The 18,038-nt window shown below is 47.0% G+C and overlaps 1 protein-coding gene across 1 annotated transcript in view; it reads left to right on the top strand.

Moving 5' to 3' along the window:
- Positions 1-16,296, top strand: part of LOC144128828 (uncharacterized) — a 123,943-nt gene extending 107,647 nt beyond the window's left edge. The window contains exons 3-6 of the mRNA XM_077662578.1: positions 1,757-1,992; positions 3,961-4,211; positions 6,603-6,737; positions 13,988-16,296. Of these exons, the coding sequence (XP_077518704.1) occupies positions 1,757-1,992; positions 3,961-4,211; positions 6,603-6,737; positions 13,988-14,150 (785 nt within the window). The 3' untranslated portion in view covers positions 14,151-16,296. The remainder of the gene's footprint in view (positions 1-1,756; positions 1,993-3,960; positions 4,212-6,602; positions 6,738-13,987) is intronic.
- The last annotated feature ends 1,742 nt before the right edge of the window (positions 16,297-18,038 follow it).

The following is an 18,038-nucleotide window of genomic DNA, read 5'->3' on the forward strand; positions in this document are numbered from 1 at the left end:
TCGGAGTTGTCGATTTCGGCATCAACGATGCAGAAAGCACGGACCAGGAGTAAGGGGATCCTATCTCCCTGGATCGCCGCTTCTGGAGGAAAGTAACGACCAAGCTAAAAACGATACCCGAATTTTCTTTCAAGACTTGCCGCCATCGTCCTGCTTGCTTACAGAGTAGGGACGAACTTATACGCAAGCTCAAGGAGCATACCCGCTGAAGTAATCTTCGTTTCCCGGACGCTGAGCGTGTTTATTGGCTGCGGGAGCTCCCGTCGTGCGCGGGCAGTTTATAGTAACTTTCTGGGACGGCGGGATTCGATAAACCGCAGGTGCCGCGCAGATGGAGCAATCTTTTTTTTTTTTTTTTTACCAGGAACGCTTTCTTCTTGTTCTGTGCACGGAGCACTGAAACCGCAGTTTCAAACTGAAGCTGAAAGCCCCTGTTTACGCGAGGGCTGTATTTTCTTCTTATCGTCGGGACTGCAGGGCAACGCTTGATTGGCCAAGATGTCTCGGCAAGACAAGCCAGGAAGCGTGCGTCGCTGGCTCCTGAACGGCCCGCGCAAGACGGTTTTCCTGCAGTATCCATCGCGCGAGCGGTGCACCGTCTATACCTGCGCCCGTAGCTACGCCCTGATCGGGACGATTTCAAGGACATTTTGTTGCTGCTGCCAGTGGCTTTCTTTGTTGCGGACGAGTGCGAAAATAGTCACTGCTGTGCTCTCAAAGTGGTTCTTTTTCTGTCCTGCAGGAAATTTTGGGCCTGCTTCTTTACTGCCGAGCTTTTCAGGCTTCCGCGGTGACATGGGAAGTAACGAGTACTTGTGTCGGAGCCGCACTGTGTAGTGTCGGCTTGCCAGCGCTGTTGACCACTCCGCTAAATTTTAAAAGTAAATAAGCGACGAAAACTTAAGAGAGAGGCATACTCATCGATAAGATGAATATGCTTTATCAGATCATCATCTTAATCAGATGAGATTAACAAGTTTGCGGGGATACGGTGGCCGCTGCTGGCACAGGAGAGGGTTAATTGTAGAGATATGGGAGAGGCCTTTGTCGTGCAGTGGGCGTTCAGGCCGATGATGATGATGAAGTAGATACATTTGCTGGGGTGGTTGCGTGTCACCTCTTGTACATCACGTGCGCATGTGGTGGCAGAAGAGCAGTGTCAACCGCTGCCAAATTTTTGCTCAAATCCAGAAGGGAACGCAAGTTGTTAGTTCTCTGCGAGAATCTCTTCCTGGTTGCAAGTTGACTTCGATACGAAAAGGCTAGTAGGCAGAAACGCCGAATTTATTCTTCTCGCGTGCCTCGTATATGTTTTGAAGCTTATATCTACTGACTTTCCTATTATAATTAGAGCAGTCTCCGTAGGTGCTGTGCCCCGCCGCGCCAAGCTGTCAGCAGCCCAGTGTTTTACTTACCACACTAGTCACACATGCATTGATTGTGTAGACGGTGAGCTATTTGTTAAAAAAAAGTAACAGCCAAAGGCGGTGAGGTGATATATAGCTTAGGTACGAGAAATGACTCCTATTGCAGTGATCTGGCATGTAACTTAAGACTGCTACATTAGCGAAAACCAAACGGAGAAAGAATGAAATTCTGTCGTGCGCCTTTGCGAAGCACCTGAGGTCGGATGGAAGGGCACTGCTTATCGAAGCTTCTCGAGTGACGCAGTCGTTTGGAGGAAATATCGAATTCCAACTGTCTTGAATCCTTTCAAAAGACTAACCTGCTCCTTTCTTTGCTTTTTTGCCCGCAGAGTTGGAGGACGTTCGGAGCGCCAACGAGCACTTCCTGCGCATTCGGACGACGGCTCGGTGCAGGGTACCCCGCACGCGTGTAGTGCACGTCAAGGAGTTCTATTCGGACCCGAGTAAGGAGTACCTGCCCCGCTGCACTATCCTGCACCGGTGCGGGGACGACTCCGGCTGCTGCGACAGCGAGCAGTACCAGTGCGTGCCGCGAGCAGTGCAGGAGGTCGCCTTGCACTTCTACGTGAGTGCACTGCTGTAGCCGGGGGCGGCGAGATGGGTGTACACGGTGAGGTGGAGGCGTTAGGTGCTACATAACGTGTCTTTTTGGTTCTCAAGCACGATGCATTGAAGACTCAACATGGCACTAAAGAGAGCCCAGTGCCTATGTGGGGTGCAAGGACAAAGTGCGGAGAGCAGGAGCGTTGTTACTATAAATATGGCTTATCACTGCGAATAAAAGCGCGGTGAAATGTAGTTTTCGTTTCTAGAACTTGTCTTAGCTAAACAGCAGCCATATGCGCTGTTATTTTTCCGGAACGTTTGTCTGTACGTGTCGTGTCCACTTTGAAACCCCCAATTGGTGGATCAGCAGCTAACGCGTTAATGCAGAACTCACTGTGTTATTTGTGATTTTTGCTGTCGCGTTTCTAATGAGGCCAGGCGTAGAAAACATTCACCTATACGGCTTCTTCTACCTGGCGGCGCGTGATTTCGGCTTGAAGTGATAGCACCTTATATCCTGTTACGAATACCTGCACCGTTGCACTGCAAGCGCAAGAGGTTTCGCTGGGTCACAAGTGCAGAGACATGCGCTGGAAATGTGCAGGGACAAGTGCAAGAATGGGGGCAGGGAAACTTGTCGTTCCAATATTATTTTATATTCGAAATGTAGCGGGCTTTCTCTCCTATTACAAATTTACTCCACCTTGGCGGCTTTCCCTAGAACATATTTGACCAACACTGCTCTCACTTCGAGTTATTGATCAATTCGCTCTCGCGCTACCATAAGCTTGCCGTCCCGGTTAGCTCAGTTCGTAGAGAAACTGCTCCGGTTAATCGGTGGTCCCGGGTTTGAACCCCGGACTAGGGCGAATTTTTCTTTAACTGCAATGTTTCTGAGAAAGCTGTATAGCTTTCCTTTAGTAGCCGTATGGCTGCGCTTGGGTGGATGTTGATGAGTAATTACTTCCTTATTACGTTCTGTGGACACGGGATTTTTGGGCCCGTTTTACAGTTCATTAGATAGGGTGAGACGAGATTATTTCAGTGTCCCTTTCGAGTACAGATAGCTAGAACCACTGAACGGAGGTCACACCGCCGAGATATAGTTAACTATGCGTGCCGTTGCAGTCGACGTGCGGCATACGTTCCACATTAAAGCGCCTTCCTTCATACAAGTTTCAGTTTTTCAACAGTACTGTCTTCAATTACAATCAAAATGTTTATTACATTTCATTTTAAGAACAGATGAATTCTAACTAAAGTGTATTGAATGTTGGCGAAATTTTGTTTATTTATTTAGAAGAATACTGCCAACCTGAGTGCAGGCTTTAAGCAGGAGTAGGTGTGCACGACACACATAGCATCGAGAGCCTTTCATGCAGGGGATTGTAACCTATGCCAAAGACAAATGAGCAGACACTAGTGAGCTGTAAGTTAATTGTAAACCAAAGACCATAATGCAGGGCAAGCAGAAAAACAAGATAAATTAGAATAAAGGCAATGCAGCATGACTCCACGGTCTGAACTAGAAAAATAAAGCAAAGTAACAACACGGTGACACACTTCGATATTCAGGACAGCGCGCGAGAGATAAATAAGGAAAAATGCCATAATTCGCTGATGTCGCTCACAGCTCTTAAGCAGCAAAAGTTATGTGACGAAGACACTCAACCGGTCATTATACCACGTTATACATTGTGCCGTTCTTATATTGTTAATTTTCTTGCTTGCTAATGGTGCCTCTAGAAGAAGCAACCAGCTAACTGCTCTACCCGTGAGGAAGACAACACTGAAAGAATCGATACTGTGCTCTCCAAGCTCTTTACAGGACGCGACGCCTATGCAAAAGATCAAAGATAACTCCTGCGCGCACCGATGATTAAGCACATGCTAGAGAGCCAAGTGTTGTTCCAAATGGATTCGGTGCCCTCCACCGTGGCCTGCAGCCGCTTCGCGTACAGCGATTGCCGTTCTCCCTCCGTCGCAGACGATCCACCTGCACAACCAGAACGGTGGCGAGGTTGGCCTGCGCAACTCGGTGACTAAGCTGCTCTTCCCCAACCATACCGAGTGCGAGTGCCAGCCGGTGAACGACATCCCGCGCATGGCGGGGCGGCCCTCCCGGCTGGCCCACTCGGGCGAGCACAACAAGGTGTCGCTGCACGCGCCGTCGTCCGAGGACCCGGACATAGCCGCCGGCTCGGGCATGCACGAGGAGCTGCCCACCGGCCCACTCAAGTAAGCCGGCCCGCCCGCGGGCTTTCTGCAGGGTGGCCGAACGAAGACACTTGCTCCTTGCGACTGTACTTTAAATGGCCGGCCCAGAGCGTGTCGTGTATGATTAATAGCGCTTTTGCTGTGTTCACTGCTTGCTCCTACATTTGTACTTGCCGCTTCGAGTCGAAAGAAATGCAAATGAACTGTCTAATCGAAAGCTAGGAAAGTTTCCCGAGAAGTGCGGAGTCTGGATTGCCTGGTACGGGGCAGGAAGGGTTGAGGAGGAAACTATGAGGCCATGTGGTCGGCCACGTATGAGAAAGAGGGAGAAGCACGGAGGAAATAAAGGAGGCCCGGTTACCTCATCGCTAGCCATGCCTTTTACGCACAGGTGCACATCTGACCCTGTATTGAGGTTCGGCGAAGGCGTGGCCGCGTAGAAGTACATGACCTGCACGTTCAGAAATAAGGGAAGGAAGTAGGCGGAGGCATTCTCGATTGACATTGCAATACAATCCAATTGGATCGATTTCTTTGCCTGGGAATGTGAGCAGCAGCGACAGTTATACGGAGAAACGCATGGTGTCTTTTGAAATCGCGCCGATACCTTTGTCAAGTGACCGAACCGATCGGCCTTCTTAGAGCATAACGATGGCCATCCGTTACATAGTGAGTGCGTGGCCGGCGTAATCTGCTCCGCGTGGCCATAATAGGAAACGGAAACGAACGCGTGCGCGCTAGGCGAACGTTGCTCCCAGTGTCGAAACGAATCGCTGAGACAAGTGAAAAAGGAGCGCGCCATCCCGTACCGCATCGTCATTGCTCAGGGTATGCTCCCGAGGCAGGCCAGGGTGCGCGCGACCTTTTCGATTTCGCGGTCATTCTCACCGAGCGATGGGTGTTTAATAAATGGACCTCAATTACACGGACTAATGCGGAGACCCCCGCCGTCCGCCTACTCGCGTTGTCCGGGCCACGCCACTAGCTAGGCTGCCAGGCGTGCCGGTGCTCGCGTTGTTGCTCTGCGGCCGCGCGCGTCTGTGTGCACTGCCCGCGCGCATACATGCAGGCTCTCGCGATGCGTGCGGGAGGTGCACGCGCGCTCGATCAGCGCTGGTGGTGGTGGCGGGTCGTTGCACCGCAGATTGCTCGTGTCCTAACGGTTCCCAACTCTATTTTCCCAAACAGGGGTGGCCCACCGAATTTAGAACGGCCACTTAGGGGGTCTGCCCCTCTCCCCACCCCCCACCACCCCGAACGGCGCTTGGGCGCAGGGCACAGCAGCCAGCAGGAAGAGCAGCAGCAACAACAAGAGCCGCAAAAGAGCCGTCGCCGATTAGGTATTCTGGGCGAGGCTCGGACGCGAAGGAAGAGCCGAGAGACGCGGGGGTGAGTTGGAGAGGCTGGCTGGCTGCGACAAGATAGATGGCGTCAATATGATCGGGACCGTGCATCTGCGGCGGCTTTTTTCGGAAGGATGCGGTTCCGGCGTGCGCTGCCTTCTGGGACGGTGGCGGCGCATTCGGGTCCGGTGGCGGTGCGCTCGGCGCGCGCTTGCGTGTCAGAACGTCGTGAAAGGTAGTTACTAACTGCCTGCGCCGGGAGCCTGCAGAATTAGCACCGGGAAGTTTTTTTTTTTTTTCTGGTGGTGACGTCTTGCAAAGGACTCGTCGGTCGCGCAGCGGTTTGACACGATGGAGGTGTTTTCAGAAAAGCCTTGGAATAGAAGATTTGTGTGAGCCAAATGGAAGCGATATGCCAAAAGGGACGAAAATAGACCTGCTTCCAGGAAGGCAGAGGAGCTGACCTTGTCTTACTCACACTCTGGCTTCAGCGACTACATCGGCAGCCATTGGAGCGCAACCGAATGACTCACCTGGATTGCGTCACTTCGCAGGTGCTCTCCTATACACCTACTCGCTGCTGTCACTTAGCAGTCCAAGTATAGGAGGTCGCTTGTGGATTGACGACTTGCTAACTGAAAAGGCCATTCAGCACTTTTGGCTCCTAAGTGGTATCTACAGCACATAAAACCTTGTGTTGCGTTTTATATTGCTACTGACTGTCACGTCTGCTCTACACTCATTTCGCAATTGTAGACGGTGACGGCATAATAAAGTGCTGCGCATCTCCCATTTGTCTATAATGAGCGGGTATATCTGGCTGCAATAATTGGATGTGACACAACTCTTGTGTACTGTATGGCGGGTTTCTCCGTTAAGCGGTCTACACTCTTCGTAATTCTATGTCTAACATCCCCGTCCTCTTATAATAACTTCTGCCTTATAAGGAAAACTTAAATAAAAAGAGAGACAAATAGGAGATAATCTCGAGCAACCTTTGTAAGCTCATTCACATTCCACTTCCTTGCGAGTGTTCTTGGGGTTCAACCCTACCTCCTTCTTGACGCAGGTGCCATAACTGCCCGGATCCTTTCTCAAGGCGGCTGTACGAAGACGGGCGCTGCAGCTGCGACTGCTTCGAGAAGCAGAAGCGCTGCTTGAAGATCAAGAGGGGAAGAGAACCGCTGGGTGACCTGGCCAGAAGGCACGTGACGCCTTCCTTTTATTCGCTGTTCGTCGAGCTTGCATTTGTGACCCTGAAGGCTGCCAGATGCACAAAAAGGGCGTTGTTTTCGAATAACACGCGTAAACTTACCGCGAGTTCATCAGATATTGTTCAAAAGTGATAACTGGCGCAACGGAAAACGACAGAGACACGAAGGCAACCCACACCGAGGGCCGAAACACGGAACGACATACATGTGGCTCCCTGTGTGTCGTGATTGTGTTACCCCTTGTTTCCTGCTGCGCCAGATGTTGTGGAATGTATTTGCAAGCTCTTCATGAGCTATATTATTCCCGCTCAGGTCGTGGAAGTGCTCATACACGCAAACGGGACAGCGCAAGTTGAAAAATGTGTCGTAATTATTTAGTTTCAACGTTACTTCATAGCGCATCATGCAAGCGGATCATGCAAGCACTTCAAAAATTCTCCCGTAAGCTAAGGACGGCTTTCTAAGGAAAGGCAGGTTTCCTGAAACACCATCATCGTATGTGCCATCAAATCAACCCGCCCGCACACATGCACCCATGAAGCATATACACACAAATGCATGCGTGTGATAAACGATGAGTTCGTAGTTTAATAGTGCGCATTTGCTACGCCATGGTTGCAAAACCATTTGCACATTCAGCCTGAAAATGCACGGGATTCATGCTATAAACCACAATTCTTCCTTTATAGTCCCAATAGAGCCAGTACATCTGTGAGTTTAAGCATTAATTACCGCGTCTGTGGCTTGTGGCATCGAGGTGGTTAGGCGTTCCTTCTGTCTATCAACGCTCAACTTTCGACTTTTCAGCTATTGCGACCTTGAGATACATGCCTGGTGCCATACCAGAAGCAATGCTGAGCGAGCCATCGACAGACCGGCCTCAGCGGTGCAGTAGCTTCCGTCCGCTCGGACTGGGAACCAGACCGGTCTGGTGGCGCTCTCACTGTTTGTGTGCTCTGGAATGATTGAAGAGGAAGATCGTTATCGTGGCAAGGCGACAGACGGTTGTATATTTGCGATGTCGGGGGGCAGCGCCTTTCAAGGCTGGCTGCGAGCGGCCCTCCCTGAAAGGCGTTCGGTGTCGTCCGCCTCCCTGGCGGCATCGTGGAGCCGGAGCTGGCGGCGGGAAAAGCGCGGCCAGCTGTTAGCGCTCTCGGCACAGCACAGGCTTTGGAGGGAGCAAGGAACTCTTCTAGATTACTAATGAGTTGTGAGTCGTTGACTTGAGCCCCCGCCACTGTAATCGAATCGGCAAACTTTGCATTAAGTTGTACGCACAACCACCGTCGCGGATGGTATCCTACGCTTTTAAGCCAGAGTTATAAAGTCGTCTCTACGGAATGGCGACATGGCTAGGAAACACAAACGACTGACTCGAAAGTACATGAAGTCCTCCCCACTGACCAAGATTAGCTCAATGTTCCTTAAAGAGGGGGACAATACCTTAGCGGCTGAAGTTTTGAACCATTGGGTCGATTTCGTTGAAACTTGCTGTGCTAGTTTACTTCATTGCTAGGACTCTCTCCGCCGAATTTCATTATTCTAGAACAAGTGTGAAGAACGACCATGCTGACTATGCTTGCTTAGGAAAACTATCGTTCAGAAAATAAAGATTGATTACTTTGCTTAGTTTTGATTTTTTTTCCCCAAAAATGCTACCATATAAAGATTGACACTGTGTATCATTTTTCACCATTTTTTTATTAACCAATTTTATCATGAAATAAAAGTAAGAACAGACAGACATAGCACACATTTGTGTTACAAATCGTCGCTTCAGGCAGCTCGCTACAGTTCCAAAGTTATCAAGTAATATTGGAACAATAGGTTTCTTAAGGAGACACTTTACTTAGAGATACAGGAAGTGAATAAAATGGACTCACAAGATTGAAAATCACCCACTTTGTTTTCAGAGAGTAAGAGAGAGAGATAAAGAGGAAGACGAATGCAGGGATGGTAACCAGAAGGGTGTTCTAGATGGCTACCCTACACTTGGGAAGAGAGATGAGGGGATTGAAAAGGGAAACAGAGAGTGGGCGAGGGGCGCAGTCGCACCTGTTCCCTCAAGCCATTCGCTCTCAGGAAGCAAAACAGTGCCTTGTAGGCCTTGATGGCAGTGGATCTCTGCGGCCACGGCCCCAGGATCTTATCCTCTGTTAAAGGGTGAGGATCGAGGCGGTCTAGGGCTCCATTGTTCAAGAACACCTCTCAGCAGAGTAACAAAATTTTGCAGAGATAGTCCCAGCTGTGGTATAAATAGGCACCGCAAGTTTCAGTGAAGTCAGGCAAGTGGTTCAATAGCTGAATCTTGAGTCCAGTGTCCACCCTTAAATACTATTTGTTGTGCATCAGAAACGAATGCACACAAAAGCTAGACAGCATGATGAGTTTATGGATTTCGCAGTTCCTCCGGCTCTGTTGGGAATAGGCAAATACTGTATTTTAGTTTAGATCTGTTTATCTCGGCTTAAGATTTGTAATATTTCCGTTTCACACTAGTATACGTTGCCGTCCTGCGCACTTGCCTGGTATCCATGTCTAAATCTATGCACAAAGTAGTTTTAGTGTTTGTATCTGTGTGGTGCTTTAGTTTGTTGTGGAAACAAGTAAAAAACGTCTATAAGATACAATGATTACTCTTGCAAGTGCAAACCTTGTGAAAATTTCCCCATAGGCACAATTTTAGAATTAATCTTGGCAGTGGAACGCGCATTGTTGGAAAGACAAGCTAATAGTTGGTATTATATACATGTTTCTTTAAAATATCGAAGCCTCGTTTAACTTTAAAGCTAATTTTTTAATTAAGTAAATTGTGTGAGAGTCAGTGAGTGCCTGAGAACTGTTGTTGCGTGGCGTGAGTGTATCAACAGCTAAAGAACCATTATTGATTCAGGGCTGCGAATCTAGACACCGCGCAGCAGCGGTCAAAAGGCCACATATGGCACCTGTTCTCTGCATGTGACAGTCGTCTGATGAGAAATATGAATAAACACACATGCAACAGAAGGATGCGCATAAAAAAGGTGAGACTCAACAGAAACTACGTCGTGGTCGTATACAAACTGGAGGGATTCGCGATCTGAGCACGGAAGTTTCATGAAATGTCACTACCGACAGCATACAATCTGTCCTAAAATTACAAGATGTAACACGGTTAGGTACTATTTTTGCTTTCGTCCTTACTGGTGAAATCAAGCCGCATCACTAGAACGCGGAACTGTGGTTTACGCATTTTTATACATTGGTGATATGCTGCTTTGGCTAATGTTTTAGTATTTCAGAATTTCATAAGCTATTTCCGCTGTGATTATAGCACGCATGCAAAAACACACGTGATAGAGTTTGGTTCAAGTTCTTAGCGCCATCGTGGCTGCAGCCTATGCAACCATATCAGAGTAGTGTCGAAGCAAAGTTTATTCGTACTGTATGACAGAAGGATGTTCAGTGGAACCGACTGTTCAGTTAGTTGGTGTTGCATACTTGGAGAATATATCAAAGCACACAGAGAAGAAGACGTAGTCTGTGTTCTGTCTTCATCTCTTAGTTTTCACCCATTCGAACATAAGAAAAGTTTATTTTTCCTAAAATAAATCAAAAATCGTCCGGCCACCAATCTTTTGTTTTCCTGCGATGTTTCTGGCCATTTTGCATACTTGCCGCAGAAAGTACACAACCTTGTTACTGACAACAAAAACTGTTGCGTGAGGGCTATCATGCGTGGCATTTGGAACGGTGTCTCTTTTTTGAAAGAGCCCAAGGACCGCTGGCAGTCTTGAAGACTATACACTGGACATATCCCAAGCAACCACAGATATCCACTGAACGTCCAACGGAGGTCCGTTTCAGATGTTCTGGACGTCCGCTGAACATCCGCAACCAGCCGGTGGACGTCCGTCGGTTGTTCGATAGGAGTCCAAAAGTATACGTTTGTCTCGCCATCGGACGTCTGTTTGAGGACGTTAGTAGCCGGATCTTTCTCGGATATTTGCATATACAGTGCATGCATGCTGTTTTCACTCCCGCGAGGCAATAAGATGGAAAACAATTTAGACTATAGCAGACATATTTTATTATCGTTGATGTACATAAGCAGAAGACTGAGTTATATTTGTAAAATATCTGCAATCTGACTTCAAGTACGACAAGCTTGTAACGCACATCCACAATCTTCCCATCCACAGGATTTCTGTAAAACAAAGCAACAAGCATCAGTCTTGTGAAACACGTGCAAAAGTGCAGTAGCCTAAGTAAACATCTGTAACCAATTAACAGAAGTGCTTATGAAGCACTCTTATTACGTATCAAATCATCAAGCAAGCATTTTGCATAAAAATTTACAGCTTTTAAATGAATCTAGAAAGAATAAGTATACTGACATTAAAATTTAAGTGTGTAGTATACTTCTCATATTATGTGTATTTCTTACTGTTACTGCCATCACTTGAGAACGACATTGTTTTACCAGATAACACTGAAGGAGGCTGAATGGCACTTATGTACTGAATGTGGACTGTTTCAAATCCACTGTGACAGGAGTACAAAAGCATTTATATATTCAACAAGTCTCTGAGTAAAGCCAGTAAGTAGCAACAACGCTATCTTCATGTCACCGTGGAAAAACAGATTACACAGGAAGAATGGAAATAGCGCTCATTTTTTCAACACATAAAACATGACATGAAAAGAAGCAGGTGAATAAGGTATCAAACAAACTCTGAAACTGATTATGATGACGAAATTTCGAGCAAAAAGTGCGCCTAAATCAAATTACCAAGAGCAATGGTAGAAAGTGGGCTGGCACAGAATATCACACATTTTGTGCGGCAAGATTTTAATGGTCGCGGCCAGCAAAGGGCACAGAAGTCTTCCGGAAACGACGATTCGACATAAGAGTACATTTAAGGGGTTGTTTTTCCATTAATTTGCAAAGGGCTCTTTCAGCAGTAACTGCTTTTTTTCTGCTAATAAGGAGGGAAGAATGGACCAAAACCAGTTTCCACAAAAAGAAATTAGTCTAATGACAGTTTTCACCTTTTCACAGGATAACTGACAATGTATCTATAATTTAATTTCGCGGTTTTATATTTACAACCGTCAATTCACGCCCATAAGACACTGACCTGCTCAGCACTGTATGCGAATGTGCACAGAAACCGCAAAACCTGTGTTGCGAACCACTGAAAACCACGCGTGCACCCAATGTTCTGCCTATCGCGCATTGGCCCTCTCTATTTGAAGAATGAACCTGACAACGCCTTCAAAATTCACAGGTGAAAATATGGTCCCACAACTGCAGGGGAGTTGTAATTAGTAACGCGAGTTGAGGGCTCCCGCAGCTGTGTGTAGGCTCCCGAAAGCATGAGAACAGCGCACTTGTGAAAGCCATCACCCCGTGCTTTCAACCCCCACTCTCTTACGTACGAATGCTGTATGATCCTGCTGCATTACGCAAAAGTAATTTTAAAGCCGTGTACTACTCATTTTCGTAGGCAATCACCTATGACATTCACACTAAGCCTTCTTTCATCCAAAGTCGGCGCAGTACGGCATTCCAGCGTTCCAGAAGAGCTTCAGGCGCTTCCTGCATCTTTCGAACAATTCGTATAATTTGTAGATGTTTTCCACACATAGAATTAGTAACTGAGCTGCTTTAACATCGTTGAACACCTGCTTCTACCATTAAATTATTTTGGATCATTGGCGGCCTTTGCACTGCAGCAAGTATTGTGGAATCCCTCCAATTTACAAATGTCTTCGCGTCAAAGCCTGTATGTAGCTAATGCAAATAATTTCATGGAATCGGATATGCAGTTTGAATTAATGAGTTTTTGAGCCAACTTGCTCGTAAAAGTCACAAAATTTGTTTCCGGGATAACTCTTCCTCGATAAAAAAAGAACTTCAGAATAACATACACGAAAGGAGCGAATTTTCTATGCGAAAAATAAAAAAAATATCCATACTCATGTCCTGAGAAAATACTCAGCCGTACATACCTCGGACGTACACTTCGTCTTTCATGAGGATATACAAAACCGCACGCTGTTCGTACGTCCGATGAACGTACGGATATGGATATCTGAAACCGGATTCTGTTCGTACGTCGGGCGGACGTCCAATCTTGGCGCAGGACGTTCGGATTTAGCATGGACGTCCGACGGATATCTGTGGTTGCTTTGGTTGCTGCGTCACAGTCGCTGTTACGTTATCCGGAGTGAAATCTGGTAAAATTTTATTATGTAAGGCGAAATAATCGTTTTACGAAATTAGGGCACTCGCACACTTTGAACAAATGCTCTGAGGAAACTGGAAATGAAACCTATGTACGAAAAGTGTGGCGTATTATGGAGTTGGTTAAATGTTGTTGTTGTTGTGTGTTGGGTTTTATGGCACATAGGCAGCTAAGGCCATCATGCGCCAAACTCAAGGTGTAGAATTGGCTTTCTGTAGAATGTTTACGAATATCAAAAAATGCCGATGGCGTAGATGACCTAAAAACATTGTGCTGCCTAGTAAAAGAAGAGAAGAAATTTGGAAATCGCTAATGGTAAAAGCCTTAAAGAAGCCTTTAAGGAGTTGGTTAAATGAATTGAACGGGAAAGTGGTTTTTTATACATAGAATATTTAGTAAATATAGAAACTGGTATGATAAAGAAGTAGGAAGACAGCTTCATCTTGAACATCAATTTCAAGTTGTATTTTATAGGTAGGAAAATTTACCTCCGAGCCGGTAACGACTTTCGACAAGCTATGCCACAACTACAACTTTTTTAATTTGTAGTGTACCGAATCTACACGCTCAGAAGGAGAAATTTTTCGTTGTAGATACCTTCACTATACCCAATACGCAGTGGCTTGGAGTTTGCTGAATGAAAGGAATGCGTTTTCTTTTTCAGTCGTGGTTGGAACCTGGGGACTGTACTATACGTGTGGACTACAAGAAGGAAAATACGGTTTTGTGGTACTGCTGTGACGTGTGCTTCAGGATAATTTGTTGCTTATCCCTGGCGGCCGGTGGCGAAACCACTCCATTCGCGGAGCGGAAATAGGGGACGCGTGCGTGGGTTGGCAGCTGGCATTTGACCGACTAATTAAAGTGAGCTGGAACTAAATGGAGCCCTGAAAGTTCTTTCCTTATTTTGTTCATGCGAGCGATGGGAATGAGACGGGCTCTCCCTGAGCTCTTGAAGGATCGGGGCCAGGTTACGCGGCCGCCAATACGTGATGTGTTCATGCGCGCAGGTGCGTCGAGACCCAAGACTGTCACGTGCCAGAATGCGAGTACGGGTTGTACGATGTGGACTCGGGCCGCTGTCCCAAGAGACCGGACTACTGGCCCAAGCACGTCGCCGACCGGAGGGTTCACCCGCATTCCCACAGATGGCAGTACTTCGAGCGCGACTGAGCACCGGCCGATGTTGACGACGGCGATGAAGAAAGACCGCGCCTCCGCTGCCATTGTTGTTCCGTTCGTTCGTTTTTGTTTCCCCCTCGCTCTCTCGTCTCCCGGCAACAGCGCAAGCATGCGGTAGCCCCGCGACCACCGGGCATTCCAGTCTGACCAAAACCGAGCCCCGCATCGTGTTCAGCACAGCTTTCGGTCCGCTCAAGGGACGAGTCCTTCTCGTGAACTTTGAACTGTCGGTAGACGAAGGAAGCGAGCACGTCAGGGGTTGCGGGAGATGTAGGAGGAGAAGACGACACACCGCGAATATCGAAAATATTGTGGACTTCATTATGTGTTTTTGTTGTGTGTGCAAGCTGGCGACTTCGACGATGCCATCGCCCGTTACGGCGCTTGTTTTGTTTTGTGTTCGTACGTTTTTCTGTGTGTCCTTTCGTTATTTAAAGTTCGGCTCTGGGCAGAGTCTCAGCACAGATCCTTCACGTCGCCAACGCGCTCCCTTACCAGTGTATAAACCTGCACACATCGAGAAACACATGCACACACACTCACTGAGTACTTGTATGTAACCTCGGAGCTTTTACGTTATTTTTGTGTTTACATAAGTGCTCACACTTGCTTCACACGCCGCTTTGGAGAGGAAATGGCACTAGCCGATGTTTTCGGTTTTGCTAGTTTTTAAAGAAAGGATGACGAGTGACGCAGATTTTGACGCCAAGTTGTCATTACCAAACTGTGCAAGTGAGAGTTTGTCTCCAATTTTCTAGGAAGGAGACCGTCGACCTTCTTTTTTTTCTGTCCTAAGTTAATTGCGCTTGAGCAGAATATCTATGCTTTCTTTGTGAATAATTTTGAAAGCTCACTTCCGATGGCTCTGATGAAAATTAAGAACGATATTTTTATCTTACCTTGGGCTTTCCATGGTAAGCTCTCTTTTCAGAATGAGAAGAAACGAAGTGTTGCTGAGCTCATGCAATATATTTAATGTTTGCTGCTCATAGTTGTCTGTTATGGTGTTAGCAATTAATTACGGCAGGTGACGAAGACTTGCGTAAACTGTTACATACCCGAGCTTGTTACAAGTCGTTCCTGCCGTCGGTCTGTTAGCATTGTAGACCCTGTTCTGCACCTTGCAGCGCTCCAAGACAGCTAACAACGCCTTTTCATTCGTCATATCGATGTCTGTGTATTCGTGCACAGCCTAGATATTTGCCCTCGTGCAAAGAGGGTGTTCCTTTGCCTGAAATTTTAACTTAAGCTCTCTCACTGCCTCCCTTTTGTACTTTTCATATCTCGTAAAAAAAAAATCGCAAGTATCTCCCCGGTGTCCAATTACAGCAAATGAGAAATAGGCCCGAAGGGTTCGCTTTTCCTCCCAACTGCAGATGCTTTAGTCAGTCACTTTAGCAAAGCGTTGAGTAGTGATTACACTACTTGTTGAAGCATCTTATTGAAGTATCAATATCTTATTGAAGACATACCCCGTTTCACCATCTACTCTCTTCGCTGTCTTTAGCTAATGTAGTAGCTTGTCGTTATAACTTTACCTAATAGCCTTGTGTAGCTATACTGTGATGCTGGTCAGACTTTAATAAAATGTACTATCGTGTCTGGTAAGAGGCGATTCCTGTCGGCGGCCGGTAGGCAGCGAAGTATCCTTATGAGAATAACTTTCTAAACTAATTTGCTATGAAGCCTACAATTACCGCCTGACCTAGTTGGCAATAAGAATGCATGTTCTTCAGTACTAAGTGTACTGCGAACATTCTGCGTTCAAAACCCCCCCTTGACAGCTTCACAACAACTAGCTAGCTACTAATAACGTTACACATATATAACTCCAAATCTCATTGTTAGAGAGAAGATGCTTCGCAGTTGCCCTGAGCAAAACGTCATAGTTATTTAGGCAGCTGAATTCTTTTTATTTCGCCTTTTAGTTCCAGCTCCAGCGCTGCAGCATTTATCTGCGAACGCAGGAGCCAAGAGTCTCCCGAACACTGTTTCCATGTCCATAATGTGCCGCTGCCGGAGACACTGGATCCGCGTGCCATGTTTAGCCGCGAGTGCGCTTTCACGTGCGAAATGTAATGCGCACTTTAAGAGTCTGGAATAAAGACGTTGTGCTTGTGTTTACGAGAAACTTGTGAGACGTGTGTTGTGCTTTTTCTTCTCAGTCCGAGGTTGTATTGGCGAGACAGTTGGCTTCGCACAGGCTCGAATGTTAAAAGTGGAGATTAGAAAACTGCGTGCGCGATTTCTTGTGGCGAACTGAGCAAGAACATAGCAAGGACGATGAAACAAAACACTTATTCGCTCTCCTGAGATTACAAAGCTTACAAAAGTGGTGGAACACAAGGCAAAATGCTGCCTTATTGCATCTTGAAAGCCGCCTTCTGTCCTTCTGCCAGAGTGAAAAGAACAACCAGCTGATCAAATAAGAAAGTGCGCACGTAGACACAGGAAGAAATATACCTGCAATATATATGCATTTAACACAAATGTGTAAAAATCCCAGCTGTACTACCAATGCACGGTCGCCGTGTGTCGAAATGTTTCTCTCCTTTTACTGTACGCGCCGTCAAGATCGCCACGAGACGAGGACGTTGGCTCCCTTCACGACTCTTCCATTGTTTTGCTCTGCCGCTGCAGTGGCTCAGTGGTTATGGTGCGCGGCTGCTTACTGGAAAGACACGGGTTCGATCCCGGCCGTGGCGGTCGCATTTCGATGGAGGCGAAATGCTAGATGCCCGTGCACTGTGCGATGTCAGTGCACGGTAAAGAACCCCAGGTGGTCGAAAATATCCGGAACCTTCCACTACGGCGTCCCTCATATCATGAGTCGCTTTGGGAGGTTAAAACGTGTAAAAGCATTAAACCAAAACATCTCTTCTCGTCCCCCTGCAGGCCTGCTTAAAACGCTCTATGGTGTGGTATGGTATGGTAAGCATGAGGACAGGATGTCATTTAAAAACAATTGAGTGCAAGAGTGTTTGTTGCATGTATTCGTTCTGCTCTATTGTATTAATTTTGGTCGTTTTTGCAGCTTGCTTCTTTTAGTGTGTTTGGCTTGAGCTACGTGCTTTCAGAATTGTCGGATCTGGTCGTGGTGTAGCATTGTAAGATTTCTGGGAAAGTTTTATACATGTTTCGTACTTTGACAGCAGCAGCAACACAGCGCACAAGCAACTCGGGCCATAGTTCCACTGTTTTTCAGCATTTTCGCCTATGCATCAGCACGGGTCACCGCAAAAAAGATAACCGCTGCTGGCGTGCCTGACTGCAAACTACCGTGGGCGTCACCTATACAACTGTTTTCCTGTGACCACGCAAAGTTAACTTCGCACTTTGGCAGCAGCAGCAACACAGCGCACAGCCAACTGAGGTTACGGTTTCACTGTTTTTTGGCTGGTGCCTTTTCTTTTTTGCTTCGCATGTTTGCTGCTGCTGCCGCCAATTGCCACTGATTTAGAAATGGGTTCAGAGACTTGCTTGGTGTGTCATTCTGGTTTTCCAAAAAATAGTTTCTTCGTGGCCTGCTCCGAGTGTGACAACAGCTACCACATCGGTAACTGTTCGGGGTTAATGACGAAGGCGCACAGGACCAAAACAGGCTCGAGGGTAGTATAAGTCACTGGAAATGCCAGACATGCACAGTTGGAAATGAACGCAGTGGCCAAATAGCCACTCGATTGACTTCAGCGTGTGAACAGGACTTAACTGAAGTATAAAGGTCATGCATGAAAAATCGTGCGCCATAAGGCCTTTGGCACGAAATATTGACTTACTACTCGAAATAAAAGAAATTGTGCTCGGTCTCCAAGCTTCCGTACAGCATATGTCAGACAATATGATTAAGTTTTGGATAGACTGCCGAAGCAAGACCATGAT

This window comes from Amblyomma americanum, chromosome 4, assembly GCF_052857255.1.
Source record: "Amblyomma americanum isolate KBUSLIRL-KWMA chromosome 4, ASM5285725v1, whole genome shotgun sequence".
Taxonomy (NCBI): domain Eukaryota; kingdom Metazoa; phylum Arthropoda; class Arachnida; order Ixodida; family Ixodidae; genus Amblyomma; species Amblyomma americanum.